General features: G+C 36.4%; 2 protein-coding genes and 1 pseudogene across 2 annotated transcripts; all 3 read right to left on the minus strand.

Annotated features, from left to right (window-relative positions):
• Positions 1-275: 275 nt before the first annotated feature.
• Positions 276-14,737, minus strand: LOC104887842 (eukaryotic translation initiation factor 3 subunit I-like; annotated as a pseudogene).
• On the minus strand, positions 4,066-5,007 carry LOC104887797 (auxin-binding protein ABP19a). Its single transcript, XM_048638071.1, has one exon. The coding sequence runs from the start codon at positions 4,883-4,885 to the stop codon at positions 4,259-4,261; it is 627 nt and encodes a 208-aa protein (XP_048494028.1). The 5' UTR covers positions 4,886-5,007; the 3' UTR covers positions 4,066-4,258.
• Positions 8,530-9,471, minus strand: LOC104887796 (auxin-binding protein ABP19a). The gene has a single exon (XM_010672542.4). The coding sequence runs from the start codon at positions 9,372-9,374 to the stop codon at positions 8,748-8,750; it is 627 nt and encodes a 208-aa protein (XP_010670844.2). The 5' UTR covers positions 9,375-9,471; the 3' UTR covers positions 8,530-8,747.
• Positions 14,738-15,302: the final 565 nt, after the last annotated feature.

Genomic DNA, 15,302 nt, shown 5'->3' on the forward strand with positions numbered 1-15,302 from the left:
AAACAGTCATAAATCTGACAGAATGTTGACCCAAAAAGTTAGGTAAGTTAAGTTTATTTCCCAAAGTCCATGGCGCTGGCCCGGTTCGGACGGCACACATGAGGTAACTCCAATCACCACATACCCACTAAAAGTCGCATTGCTACGTAACTCAAAGGATAGACGAAGTACTCTTCCCTTTATTTTTTCAATGTGAGACAAGAGACTCTTCAGTCTTCATATTCTTTTGAAGCAAGCTTATGAGTTTCTAAAAGCCTCTCATAAACTCCAACAAACTAATCAAGGTCAAAGTGATACAACCTTACATAACCATCTTCACCTCTGATAGAGTATAAATCTATTCCTGGGGCCTCAAAGTGTTAAGCTGATGGTTGAGGCCCCATGAATAGATTTATACTCTATCAACCTCCACTAGCAAAACTTTTTCCATCACGGTTAAAGGCCAAGGCATTAATAGGCCCAAAGTGTCCCTTAACACCTCCAATTTCTTCCTCAAGAATCTTGTCAAAAAAATTAGCTTCAAACTTCCCTCAAGCTGTCCCAGACACAATTGTTGTGGTCTGACCACCTCCAAGCCCAACATGGTCTAATAGAGGAGACATTGTAACAGCATTCACAGGCAGCTCCGTGATATAGGTCTTAAGGAGTACTAGACTTCTTGTGTCCCATAACTTAGATGATTTATCTAGAGAACCTGTAACAAAATGTGACTTATCTGCAGAGAAACACATTGATGTAACTGCACTTTCATGGTTGTTCTTGGTTGTCATCGTCGTCGACATTATCTCTTGGCCTGTCGTAGGATCCCACACACGAATGACAGCATCTTCACCACAACTGATAATAGTATTGTTCAAAGGCCCCCAAACAGTAGCCCTATTAATTCGTCCACTCGGACCCTTCATAACAACAACAGATTCATTGGTATGTTGATCAATATCTTCTGCAGGGTCGGGGCTAGGATTTTAGGGGCCCTGTGCGGATTCTTAAAAAGAGGCCTTAAAAATCCGCATGGAAAGACTCACCAAAAGAGTACCAGAGTGCAAAATTTAAATCGTAGTTACGAGGATTTGATCCCTTCACCTCATATAACTAAGGCCCAAAACGCGCCACTGCTCCATACACTTTTATTTGATTTATTATTGTTACAAACATCATAAGTACAACGCTTTTGGGGCCCCTGTCAAACTGAGGCCCTGCGCGGTCGATCACTTCGCTCCTGCCAAACGTCGGCCCTGATCTTCTGCTATATGTTTGACATGAACTTCCGATGTTTTGTCCATGAACGGATCAATAGTGATTACATCAAGTTTATCACCCACTGAGAAGTTCACAGATATAACAGGAGCGTCAAAATTGAAAGTGTTCCGGTTATGAAACGTTAGCGGCTTCAGGGAAGTCCGCCAAAGATCTGGAGAGTAAAGTCTTTAGTGAATAGCTGCACAGCAAGCAAACGTGAGCTACCCTCGGGGTGGTTGCGAGGAAACCCCCCTTCGACGCTCAAGTTAGTATTTGTCCAACTAGGATTTAGAGAGAGAAACTAGAGAGAAATAAGCTATTTTCAGTATAAGAGAGAATGTACCTGCAGAATATTACTAGTGGGGTATTTATAGAAGTACTATTTCTCTGATAGCGCGTGTAATCCTTCGACGTATGACTACGACGCACTTGACATGTGGGAATATTCCCCCTGCTTTTGTCTTATTAGGCGACCGCCAACGTTGTCGGACCATGTTGGTTAACTAACTTTGGTAGAGCTGTGGATGACATTGCCATGCTTGCGTCCACAATAATGCTCGCGGACTCGTCATAAGGATCCGTTAACATACTTGGGTTATACCCATACAAAAATTATACAATTGCGCTCCTTTTTTTAACATCCCACAGTTTCAGTGTTTGATCTGCACTACCAGTGATAAGACGTGAAGAATCTCAAGAAACATCGCAGGACCACACGACACCTTCATGGCCCTTCATCAAAATTGGCTTCATCTCTTGCTTTCTTCTCTTCTTTGTTGTTTCGACTTTTGATGGTTAGTTGAGGAAACGGAAAATTGTATTTACTAACAAATTATTATTTACCCTAAACCCTAATTTATAGTACATCAAATAAAACGGTAAAACCTAACATGGGTAGAACTAGTAAAACATATCCTAAACTAGCTATAAATATCAAGTTGTCAAGGTTCGAATGTATATCTCAAGCCGATCGTGAATATTGTTGGGCTAGGAGAAAAAAAAAGTTCCCTAATGCAGAAGAGATTTAATAAAATATGCACTTTTATAGATAAATTTTTTTACCACTGTTTCTTCAAGAAAGAAAACTCTCTCTTATTTATTACTCCTCGTCTTAGAAAGATCTGAAGAACATTAGTTGAGACACTTAATTAAAGATGATAAGTTGTAATATAATTATCAAATGTTATTTTTATTAAATAAAATAGATGTAATAGCTGTTGGTGGGGGAATTTTTTTATTCAAAAAGACAGAAAAAATTGAGCCTACTTTATTGCTAAAGATAGTGTTTGTACTGAAAGGGTTTAAGAAAACTAACATAATAAATAGTGTGATCATGTAAAAATGAAAGTGTTCAAGCCAAATATGGACAAACAAAAAAAGAAATTGATTTCAGACTATTTTGGGACGCAAGGAATAGTATGTAATAACCAGATAAACTAGTAATTAACGAATAAAATTGGAATATCAAAATATATACTTAAATTAAAAGGTTAATACATTGATGGTAGCAGACTAGCAGGGTGCTAAACTACTAATCGAGCAAGTCGATCGCGAACAGACCTCTGCTTGACTCGCCTCAAAAACTTTCTGATCTTGTTTGACTCGTGCTCGTTGCTCGTTAAGTGTTGTTTCAACTCGACTCGAGCTCGGTTTGCTCGAGAAGCTCGAGCTCATTTTGCTCAAGAAATTCGAGCTCGATTTGCTCGAGAAACTCGACTAGAGCTCAGTTTGCTCGAGAAACTCGACTAGAACTCAGTTTGATCGAGAAACTCGACTCAATTGCTTAGTAAGAAATCAATTAATAATGTAAAATTATTTTAAGTTATTTTTACATATTCCTTAAAGAAAAAATAATAATTTTACAGTTTTAATTTCACAATTATTGTCCAATATTCCAGCCCATCATCTAACTAGGATAATATGGCTTCAGAATTGTTGAACCCGTATGTGTAATGCTAGCTTATGCATGCTCTACACTCGTTTTTATAGAATTTCATCTCATACTCTTTATCACACGCCAGATATGGGACTCTAGGAACCTGACTACTTTACTACCAAACTTTCAACATTTCTCTATCTCATCTTAGTCTTCATTATGTTCGATGTAGGAGTCCAGGAGTAATATATACAATGTCATGAATTGTTGTAGAGTGCGTATTATTAGTAGCATTAGATTTTCTTTTCCCTTTTTTTTCTTTTTAGAAGATCTTTACGTGCAGGTTTAAAAGTAAAAAAAATTATTACAGGAGCATTGCTGTTATATTGAGATCCAAATTTTAGTATTATTGTATTAGTAAGGGTGTCAAAACATACTATGTTTCTAGCTTTAGGTAAATCTACTCTAAAAAAACATTTTGGGACATAGATTATTTTATATTCTTTGTAGATTTAATTATTTTATAAACTTTTTATATCAAATAAAATAAATTTCTAAAAAAAATATAAAATTATCAAACTGGTCGCGAGCTTATTGAGTCGAGCAGGGTCATGCTCGACTCGTGCTCGTTAAGCTCTCGAGCCGAGCCAACTCGAGTCGAGTTTTGACCGAGCGTTAACCAAGTCGAGCTCGAGTTGCTCGCGAGTTGCTCAACTCGATTAGCACCCCTAGGTGGTAGAAACGAAAATAAAAGGCGAGTTAAACTTATTTCAAAAAGAAAATAAAAAAGAATAGGAAAGTAACCAATGAAAATATTAAAAAAGAAAAGAATTGCCGAGTCAAAAAGAAAAGGAAAGAAATAGTTGATTGCCATGAGGGGGAAATAGTCAAGCTACCATCTTCACCAAAGAATATTTCTAGATTTATGGGCCCCAGGTGGTGAGACAGAGTAGAGAAAGCCAAAATATAGAATTATTATTCAATACTGCAAAGAAATTATATAAGGTAACATTTGGACAAACTTTCAAAGTTGAAATGAAAAGCGAACAAGCACCCACACACACACTCTTTTGGAGTATGATTTATTTGAGTACGCTAAAAACCAACTTTTAGTAAGAAAATTAGACAATAACTCGAAAGGAACTAAGCAGTCCCAAATATCCTCTTTAGTCTCATTACTTCCTCATTGCTTAGAAGAGTGATTTGCTCAACTATATCACCAGGCAAATTGCTAGCAAATAACGCGGTGGTAGTGAGTTGTATCGCTGGATTTGCGCCATTCAAGCTAACAAATGCAGTAGCTGGAGTTGTACCAACATTAACTTGAAAATGAAGCATGGATTGTGGAAAGATCATAACGTCTCCAACCTCAAGTCTTCTATAGTATGCAGTATTAGTTGTGTCAATAAATCCTGCAATTATAGACCCTGTTGCTATGATAATAACTTCTGATGTTCGGTGTGAGTGGATTGGTATCACTCCACCAACACCAAAGTCTAGTCTTGCCATAGAAATACCAAGACCATTCAATGCTGGGAATGCATCGGCAAATGCAAGAGTCACATTATTTCTAAATATGTTTGAGGTGGTTCTTTCACCACGAAAACCAGTGTAAACGAAATCATCTGTTGTGATATTAGCAGGATCCTTGCAAGCATACCCTTGTGGTCCCCTTGGGAGACTCAAGTCTCCTACACAAAAATCAAATTCAATAGCATGAGAAAAAGAAACCAAGAGAGAAAAAGTGAAGAAAATGATAAGGTTATTCATTTTGGAAGTAGTTTGAGAGAATAGGTGTAATACTTTGCAAGCTAAGGGAAGCTTTGTTTTAGTTTACTTAGCTTGATGTGGGTTTTTAGTTAGGTTGCATCTAATAGCCATGATTGGCACACTATATATAGAGACGAGTCGAGTAATGTAGATTATATATAAAACTGTCTACTTCAAACAACTTGCCCAATTGATCACCCACTAAAAGACCTTGTCCAAATTTGTATTGCAAGGATTTATTTTTTAATTGATATATATGGTCTGCATGCTACGGAATTATTGTTTAAAGTTCACAACTTGACATAGAAAATTCAAATATAATTTTATCCTGAAATCCTGTAATATGACTTTGGGTCATTATTCATTATTGATACATGATTGGAATGGTGGATGTTATTAATAATTCCTCCCTTTTTTAGATACGTGCATTACTAATAATGCCTACCTTTTTCAATACACACCATATACTTCCCCGTTTCCAAAAAGTTGCATCGTTTGCTTTTTCACGTTTGTCAAGACTTTTTTTTGAACGTTAATATCTCTAATTATGTATAAAAAAAATTTAGGAATATTCTATATGGTAGCCTCTTATTTTTAAGTTTTCTATGTAGTAATAGGTAAATAAAAAAATTATACCAAGTGACTCTCAACTTTGAGAAATTATACGTAGTGATTTTAGTGGGCTAACCTATCCTAACCTCAACCACAAAACAACCAAACCCTCACCACAAACACCCAACCATTATCCTACCCACCCAAAGAACCACTACCACTACCCCCACCCAAACCCCACCAACACAACCAAACCCCACCTCCCCGAAAACCCCCATGAAACCAAAGCACCTAGCTTCAACCACAAACCCCACCACCACAACCAGACCCCACAAAACCCCACCACCCACGAGACTCACCCCGGCAAACCCGTGCCGACGAAACCCCACGCCCACCAACCCTCTACCCACACCACCTTGCTGAAGCCCACCACCCAAATATCCAGTTTCTTCACCAACCCGGAAACCCACCCCTCAAAACCACCCCCCTGAAACCCCACCCTCACAAACTCACAAAACCAAATCCTATTCACACCCCGAAATCCCTTACCCACGAAACCCACCACCCTCCCAAAACCCACCGCCCAGAAATCCAGTTTCGCCACAAAACCATAAACCCACTCACCTGAATTCGAAAGAGAGAATCCGAAGAGAGAGAAGAAAGAAAGGTGGTGGCAGTGGTTGGTCGTGGAAGAAGAAGGTGGCGGCGATGGATGGTTATGGAAGAAGAAGGCGGTGGCAGATTGGTGGCGGCGGTGGATGGTTATGGAAGAAAAAGGTGGTGGTCATGGCTGGTGGTTGGTTGGTAGTGATAAGGTGTTAGGCTAAGTGAGAAAGGATAGGGTTTAGTTATTGAACCATTATTTACTAAAAATTGGTCACTATGTAGAGAAACCTCAAGTTAGGAGTCACTTTGTATAGTAATTTTTTTGCTTTATTTGCCACCATGTAGAAAAAGTGAAACTTGGAGGCCACCATATAGAATTGCCCTAAAATTTATAAAAAGTTGATATTCAAAATCCTCGTGTTGAGACGAATTTAACAAGATCCCACTTGACTATGTCTTGTAAAAGAGCGGCTACTTTTCAATTAAAATTAGGTAATAGTAATCCTAATATTAAAAAGAGAATTAGTCCCATAGTGACTAGATTAATTTTTTTCGATAACTAATTTAATCCATTTAGTGACTAGGTCTACTTTTATATTAAAATTAGACAATCTCGTTTAATAATTTTTGATGAAACATTAACAATTACACATCTAATTTTGTATAGAAACACCTCGTATAAAAGAAAAAACCATAAGTTTATTAATCTGTTGAGATAAGACCAATTATAAGGGTCATCTTCAAACCATGTATTATTAATGATAACCCAAAGTCCTTAAAATATCGGATTTCCACAACTCCATCTTTGAATTATCCATGTCAACTTATTAATTTTATGTTCTATTGCTTAAGTTCCGCAGTTTGCTGACCAGTGACTATATTTATATCAAATACATAAATTCCATCACGTACAAGTTCTTTGAACAAGGCCAAGTCAGCAGAGCAAAACCATCGATGACCCGACAAAAATATAATCTCAACTTGCAACTTTCTCACTCATTCTAAGAAAATTGATCATGACTTGTGACCAATATCATCAAATGTATCTCACTTATAATTTGAGCATGTAATATAACAAATCTTGTAAACAAGAAATTATTAATTATATATATTAGTCGTTAATTAATTAATTAATTAATTAATTAATTAATTAATTAATTATATAGATTAAAGACAGCCATAAAAATCAAGTATGGAGATTTATGGTGTATTATCTTCATATAAACGTTTGGATAATCTGTGCAAAACAACCTCTTAAATGTACAAGTTTTTGCGATAAATAACCTTTTTAAAAAAATCTGGTAAAATAAGACTTTGAAAATATTTTTTGCGAGGAACAACCTTGAACTATTTTCTAGACATTGACTAAGTATTTTGCGGCTTCAATTCACTAAATTAAAACATGTCAAGGCACGTAATCCACATTTTTTATGTTTCAAACTCACCCCTCACAATATATTGTGAAGGTTTTTGGTGCACGGACTCTCGGTGACTTGGTCACAATATCTGGTTTATGTATTTCTTTCACTTTCCGTCTGTCAACTGTGATCAAGAACTCTCTTTCAATCGTGTGTTTTTCAATTTCTTGTTTGATTGTAATGGTGGTGGGCTAAAAAAACCTCGCAAAACCTTATCCATCATTAGGGAAAAAATCTTAACTTTATGAAAATACATACATTTACCAGGAAGAGAGAATAATATTTTAGAATTTTGCCCCAAGATCTTCATTGGAATCTTGATACCATGACAAAATAGAATGAAGGGAAAAGATTCGGATTATTTTTAACCCAAATGTCAAGTTTTTAAAATGAATTAATTCTTTGTTCTTGTTCTATAAACATCCTTTTCTGAAAGTCAAAGTTTTTGGATATGTTTATGCTAAAAGTTCCATCTAACTCAAAATTTTGGCTCCTATCCAGAAGCAAATATGACGCAATCCATCTTCTAAGTTGGTGCAATTGTTGTTAAAATTGGCAACAAACTCTTCAACTATATTCGTAGCGAAGTCAAATGTTGAACTAGAAAGGTTAGCGGAAAAGTTCGACGAAGAAATTTGTCGAAATAGCCTGAAATGATTTCTACTAATCAGGCTCCCGAAGTCAGAATACTTAATAAAATACCTTTTTGGAAAGGGAAATGGGCCAACGAGTCAAACACACTGCTACACTGTGATCGACAGACTCTTTAAGCTATATGACTATCTGAGTTCGTTTAGGGCCCAAAAACAACATTTTAATTATTTTCGAATTTTATTATTTCCTAATTATCTTATTAGGGTTTTGTTTATTTGACTATTTAAACATTATTAACCGTCATTAGAAGATAGTTTTTCTGCTAATAATAATAATATCCAGAGTTTTAACTCTTTTCTAGTAGATTCTGGAGTTTCCACAGATTTATCTCTTGTAAATCTGTCAGTTTGTTCTAGGAATTGCGCTTGCTTTTTCTTTAATAATTCAAACTATGTCAAATGATGAACAATAATGTAGAATTAAATAGATGTAATCATTTTATTAAATGATGAATGTACGAAAAGATGAATTTTTACAAACTCTTAAGGTTAAATATGAAAAAGAAATACGCTCACACACACGCTCTCTGAAATGTATATGAAAAAGAAATAAGCTCACACACACGCTCTCTGAAATGTAATATTTATACGGCGCAATATTAAATAAATAGAATTGGATCTTCAAAAAGGAATTTAAGCAGTGCCGAATGCCCTCTTCATCCTCATTATCTCTGCATTACTTAAAAGCGTAATTTGTTGAGCTACATCAGCAGGTAAGTTACCACCAAATAAAGAATTCATAGTGAATTGAATTGCTGGGTTTGCGCCATTCAAACTAACGAATGCGGTAGCTGGGGTTGCTCCAACATTAACTTGGAAATGCAGCATGGCTTGTGGAAAAATCATAACATCTCCAACCTCTAGTCTTCTGTAGTATGCAGTGTTGTTTGTGTCGATAAATCCTGCAATTATAGACCCCCTTGAAACAATTAAAACTTCAGATGTTCGGTGTGAGTGTACTGGTATAACTCCACCGATGCCAAAGTCTAACCGTGCCATAGATATACCTAAACCATTTAAAGCTGGGAACTGATCCACGAATGCTAGAGTTACATTATTTCTGGGTACGTTAGTGATTGTTCTACCACCACGGAAACCGGTGTAAACAAAATCATCCGTGGTTAGAGTAGCAGGATCTCTACAAGCATATCCTTCTGGTCCTCTTGGGAGATTACGATCTGCTACACAAAAGTCAACTTCTATAGCATGAGATATAGACACCAAGAGAAAAAAAGTGGAGAAAAGTAGAAGGTTATTCATTTTGGAAACTAAAACGAGACTATTGGTGGTTTATTTGCTATGGGTTGTTTTATTAGCTTGATTTCGATGTTCTTGCATTTGATAGAAAAGATTGGCACCATATATATATATGTAATGAAAGTGGAGATAACTTTACATGCATGCATGGGGATCTTCGCAGGAGTTGGTATTATTATTAGACTATTTCATGTTCAAAGTCTTTGCTCGAATTTAGAAGTCAATGATATATGACAGTCAAATGTCTGCCAAGTACAAAAGTAGAAAGAATAAGGATATTGTAGCATAAATGATGAAATATTGAGCATTTAATTTAGATCAATAATATAAGGAAAGGCGCAGCCCATCATTTAGGAAGACTTCGTCGAAGAGAGACGGGCATATTGTCGGGACATGTTAAAATATATATAATCGACCATGAACAAAGAAGTAAACTTTTTATATACTACTACATTTTTTTATATCTATACGTTGGTTGTACTTATAGTAAATTATTTGGGGTTAAAATTTTTTAACTCTTTAAGTGCATAAGTCCGATTGATAATCGATATACCTACATTAATTCAAGTACTTATTATGATTAGTGACCACGTTACATATAATTTTTCAATTCGCCGCTGGATAGTAGCCTTTTGCTTTTAGGTAGTGAGTGTTGAATCATAGGAAGCCTTGTAGCTCTTCGAAGAGTGGGGGATGGGTAGGGAGATGTGAGGTGATTTCGATTTAGAGTTAGGCCTAAAGCTATTATCTAAACCAGGCTTGTTCAGATTCCTACCAAAAAATTACATTGATTGTGCAAATTGGATGTTATTCTGACAGAAGTAATTAACGAAACATAGATAAGAAAAGAATTAATACAGATATTTAACATGTTTCACTAACAAGATGTTAGCTACATACATACAACAGGAATGACTGATTTTAGTAGGTTTAGGAGAGAGTTATTACAGAATAATACAGACATAAGTTAATTATAGGGTTTATATAGTACCCTTGTAATTAACCTAAATAGAATGAATATAAAACCAAATTCAAAAAAGAATCGATATATTAAACTACATGTACCAAAAAACTTGGTTAAATTCTAGCACCAAATAATTCAAGTCATATTTCAACAAGATGCGGAGGTGAAAAATCTTGCTCACCATTTTGGAAGCTTTATTCGACCATGCATGCTAAGAGGACCACTTTCTTCCATTTGATCAATTTAGTTCTCTTATAAGTTTGAGGTAATTTGTAAGTCTTAAATGGTCCAAGTTATTGCACTGGTGTCTAAAATTTGTAAGGGGCCTTTGGTTCACAAGTCACAACTTCACAAGATGGTATAGGTTTGGTATAAGAAATTTACGGTTATGGAACTTGGATCATGATTACCATGCCATGTGTTAGAATGAATTAGGGGAAAGTTGGTAATTTATATTGTGAAACAAGGCTTTATAGTTGATGGAGGATTGTTTTTGATGAAGTGGCAGTAAGATGTAAAGCAAATGGTTTTTTTATTTCTTCATCCCTTGCATCTTACATCATTACATATATATAACATGTAATGTCGGTTGATTTGCCGACTTAATCAATATTCTTGTTGTTTCTAGATTTCTCTTTATTTTCTTACATATGATTTAGAGTAGATAATTCTAGAATTTTCTCCCTAATTCTCTTCTTCTATTCAAACATCATGCTACACCTAGATATTTCTAGAATTCTTTACAAATAATTTTTCTAGATTTTTCTACATTATTTTAACACTCCCCCTAATGGGAAAAATCTTGAACTCCGAGTTGTTTTCTGAATTGCATGAATTTTTCTGCTGAAATTGCCTTTGTGAATATGTCTGCTAGCTGCTCCCCCGTCTTGCAGAATTGTAGCTCGATCTCTTGTTTGTCGACCAACTCTCGGATGAAATGATGTCGTATCTCAATGTGCTTCGTGCGACTGTGAAAGACTGGATTTTTTGTCATGGCTATTGCAGACATGTTGTCGCAGTAGATAGTTGTTGGTTCTTCTGATGTCTGTTGTAGATCATTGAGAATTCTCTTAAGCCATACTGCTTCACATGCTGCACTTGTTGCTGCTACATACTCTGCTTCTGCTGATGACAGAGCTACTGTAGCTTGTTTCTTTGATGACCAAGATATGGCCTTGGTTCCCAGCTGGAAGACGTATCCACTTGTACTCTTTCGATCGTCAATGCTTCCGGCCCAATCGCTGTCTGTGTATCCTGTAAGCTTGTGATTCTCCTCTGTTTCGTACATAATTCCATAACTTTTTGTTCCTTTGACATACCTGAGAATCCTTTTTGCTGCTGCTAAGTGAGCTTTACTTGGCTCACTCATGAATCTGGATACTATGCTGACAGCATGTATATGTGGGCCTAGTATGTGTGAGGTAGATGAGAGAGCCGACCAAACTTCTATATATTGACGCATCGACCTTCTCTTTACCATCGTTCTTAGATAGCCTTTCATTAAGTGCCATTGGTGTAGCCAATGGCTTGCATTCACTCATGTTGAATTTCTTAAGAAGGTCGTCTGCATATTTCTCTTGTGAGAGAAATATTTTTCCTGGGCTTTGCTTGACTTGCATGCCAAGGAAATATTTCATGGCTCCAAGGTCGGTCATTTCATATTCCGACATCATTGCCTTCTTATATTCCTTAATCATTTTTGAATTAGTGCCTGTGTAGATTAGATTATCTACATAAAGACACAATATGAGAAAATCTTGTGATCCTTGGGCCTTGATATATAGTGATGGCTCACTTGGGCTTTTTGTAATCCCATTTTGAAGTAGGTAGCCATCTATTTTGCAATTCCAGGCCCTAGGTGCTTGCTTAAGCCCATAAAGGGCTTTACGAAGGCGGTATACTTTGTCTTCTTTGCCTTCGATGAGATATCCTTGCGGTTGCTCAACATATACTTCTTCTTCAAGTTCCCCATTTAAAAATGCTGACTTGACATCTAATTGAAAGACTGGTAATTTAAGTTGAGCAGCAAGAGCAAGGACTGACCTGATAGTCTCCATGCGGACAACAGGAGCATATGTCTCGTTAAAGTCAATCCCTGGTTGTTGGAAGTAACCTTTCGCGACGAGACGAGCCTTGTATTTCTGGATGGAGCCATCTTCGTTATACTTGACCTTGTAGACCCATTTGAGACCGATGACTTCTTTGTCATCAGGTTTCTCAACAAGCTCCCATGTGTTGTTTTTCTCGATCATCTTGATTTCTTCATTCATGGCCTCAATCCATTTCTCTTCTCGTGATGCTTCTTGAAAGCTTTGTGGTTCGCTAGCGAAGAGAGCCATGATAGCTTGATTGCACTGGAAATCCTCCAAGTAGCTTGGTGGTCGTCGATCTCTTTGTGAACGTCGCACTACTGGAGCTGAGCTTTGAGAGCTTGATCCTGATGTTGGACTCGTCGATCTCGAGGATGTTGTTGGAGATCTCGGTGATGATGGACTGGAGGATGACTGTGTTGCTAGATGATTTGGGCCTTCATCTTCACTTGGGCTTGGTGGAAGAAAATCTCCTTCACGTGGCTGAGATTCATTCTCCATCCACGTCCATTGAGCTCCTTCATCGAATATGACATCTCTTGAGATTATTAGGCTCTTAGATTCGGGTTGATAGAGACGATATCCTTTAGATTCGTCACTGTATCCAATGAAGATACATTTTTCTCCTTTTCCATCGAGTTTTTCCCGATTTTCTTTCGGGATGTGGGCATATGCGATGCACCCGAATACTTTGAGGTGCTCCACTCTTGGCTTTCTTTTATGCCAAGCTTCATAGGGTGTCATACCCATGACTACCTTCGTGGGAGATCGATTGAGAATGTAGATAGCCGTATGTACGGCTTCTGCCCAAAAACATTTGGGCAAGTTTTTGCCTTGCATCATACTTCGGGCCATCTCAGCAATGGTCCGATTTCTTCTCTCCGCAACACCATTTTGCTGAGGTGTGCGTCTGACAGTTAATTCTCTTTTGATTCCATGCTCCTTACAGAAGCTGTTAAATTCTTTACTTGTAAATTTCCCCCACGATCTGTTCTTAGAATTTTTATTGAATGCCCACTTTGTTTTTCTGTGAGGGCTTTAAATTGCATGAAGTGGGAAAATGCTTCCGACTTTTTCTCCAAGATATAAACCCACATCATGCGAGTGAAATCATCGACAAATAATAGAAAATATCTTTTTCCGCCAAGAGACGGATTTCTGGTAGGGCCCCATATATCTGCATGAACAAGCTCTAATGGAGCTCTGGCCCTCCAGGATGAAGTAGGGAATGGCAATCTATGCATTTTGCCATATATACAGCCCTCACATATTTTTCTTTCATTAGTTATAGGTGGAAGTCCTATCACCATTTCTTTTTGTTTTAACAGTTTTAAACTGTTAAAATTTAGATGCCCGAAATGAATTAGGGGAAAGTTGGTAATTTATATTGTGAAACAAGGCTTTATAGTTGATGGAGGATTGTTTTTGATGAAGTGGCAGTAAGATGTAAAGCAAATGGCTTTTTTATTTCTTCATCCCTTGCATCTTACATCATTACATATATATAACATGTAATGTCGGTTGATTTGCCGACTTAATCAATATTCTTGTTGTTTCTAGATTTCTCTTTATTTTCTTACATATGATTTAGAGTAGATAATTCTAGAATTTTCTCCCTAATTCTCTTCTTCTATTCAAACATCATGCTACACCTAGATATTTCTAGAATTCTTTACAAATAATTTTTCTAGATTTTTCTACATTATTTTAACACCATGTGTTTGTTTTAGCTTTAGAGATGGAGCTAATCTTTTTACATGCTGTTTGGTTTATTTTTTTTGGAATTAAGAACCGAATATTGTTTTTCTTTCTACTCTTAGTTCTACGATGGTCATATTTAGGTATACGAGGGTCAAATTTTATTAAGATTCAAGACTTCTCTTAGATGAAAAACCTAAAGCGATGCAAATATAGAATTGTCAACAACTAGTATTAGTACTAGTTGTAGATCAATCGGATGAACTGAAACTTGTCTTTAATGAAGTCCATACACAAACTAGTGATGTTGGCTTGGGAAATTTGAAGGTAACTTCTTTCCTAGAGCAAATATATCATGTCTCACGACATAGGGAGAGCCGAAAAAGAAGGCCTATCTGCACTACCAGTTATAAGACGTGAAGAATCCCAAGTAACATCGCAGGACCACACTGCACCTTTGTGTCCATGGTAAGTACCAAGGCGTTCGCCGTTGTTAGCGTACCAAACAGTTGGAGTATGATCTTTGGCGCATGAGAAGAGAAGATCGCCTTCTTTGTTGTACTTCAAGAATGTTAATGGCCTTTTTCATGGCCCTTCATCAAAATTGGCTTCATCTCTTGCTTTCTTCTCTTCTTTGTTGTTTCGACTTTCGATGGTTTGTTGAGGAGACGGAAAATTGTATTTACTAACAAATTATTATTTACCCTAAACCCTAATTTATAGTCCATCAAATAAAACGGTAAAACCTAACTTGGGTAAAACTAGTAAAACATATCCTAAACTAGCTATAATTATCAAGTTGTCAAGGTTTAGGGTTTGAATGTATATTTCAAGCCGATCGTGAATATTTTTGGGTCCGGGAGAAAAAAAAAGTCCCCAATGCATAAGAGATTTAATAAAATATGCACTTTTATATATAAACAAAAATTTTGACCATTGGTTCTTCAAGAAATAAAACTTTTTCTTATTTATTACTCTTTTTTGTCTTAGAAAAATCTAAACATTACTTGAGACACTTAATTAAAGGTGATAATTTGTAATATAATTATCAAATGTTATTTTTATTAAATAAAATAGATGTAATAGATGTTGGTGGGGGTATTTTTTATTCAAAAAGACAGAAAAAATTGAGCATACTTTATTGCTAAAGATAGTGTTTGTACTGAAAAGGTTTAAGAA

Source organism: Beta vulgaris, chromosome 2, assembly GCF_026745355.1.
Source record: "Beta vulgaris subsp. vulgaris cultivar EL10 chromosome 2, EL10.2, whole genome shotgun sequence".
Classification (NCBI taxonomy): Eukaryota; Viridiplantae; Streptophyta; class Magnoliopsida; order Caryophyllales; family Amaranthaceae; genus Beta; species Beta vulgaris.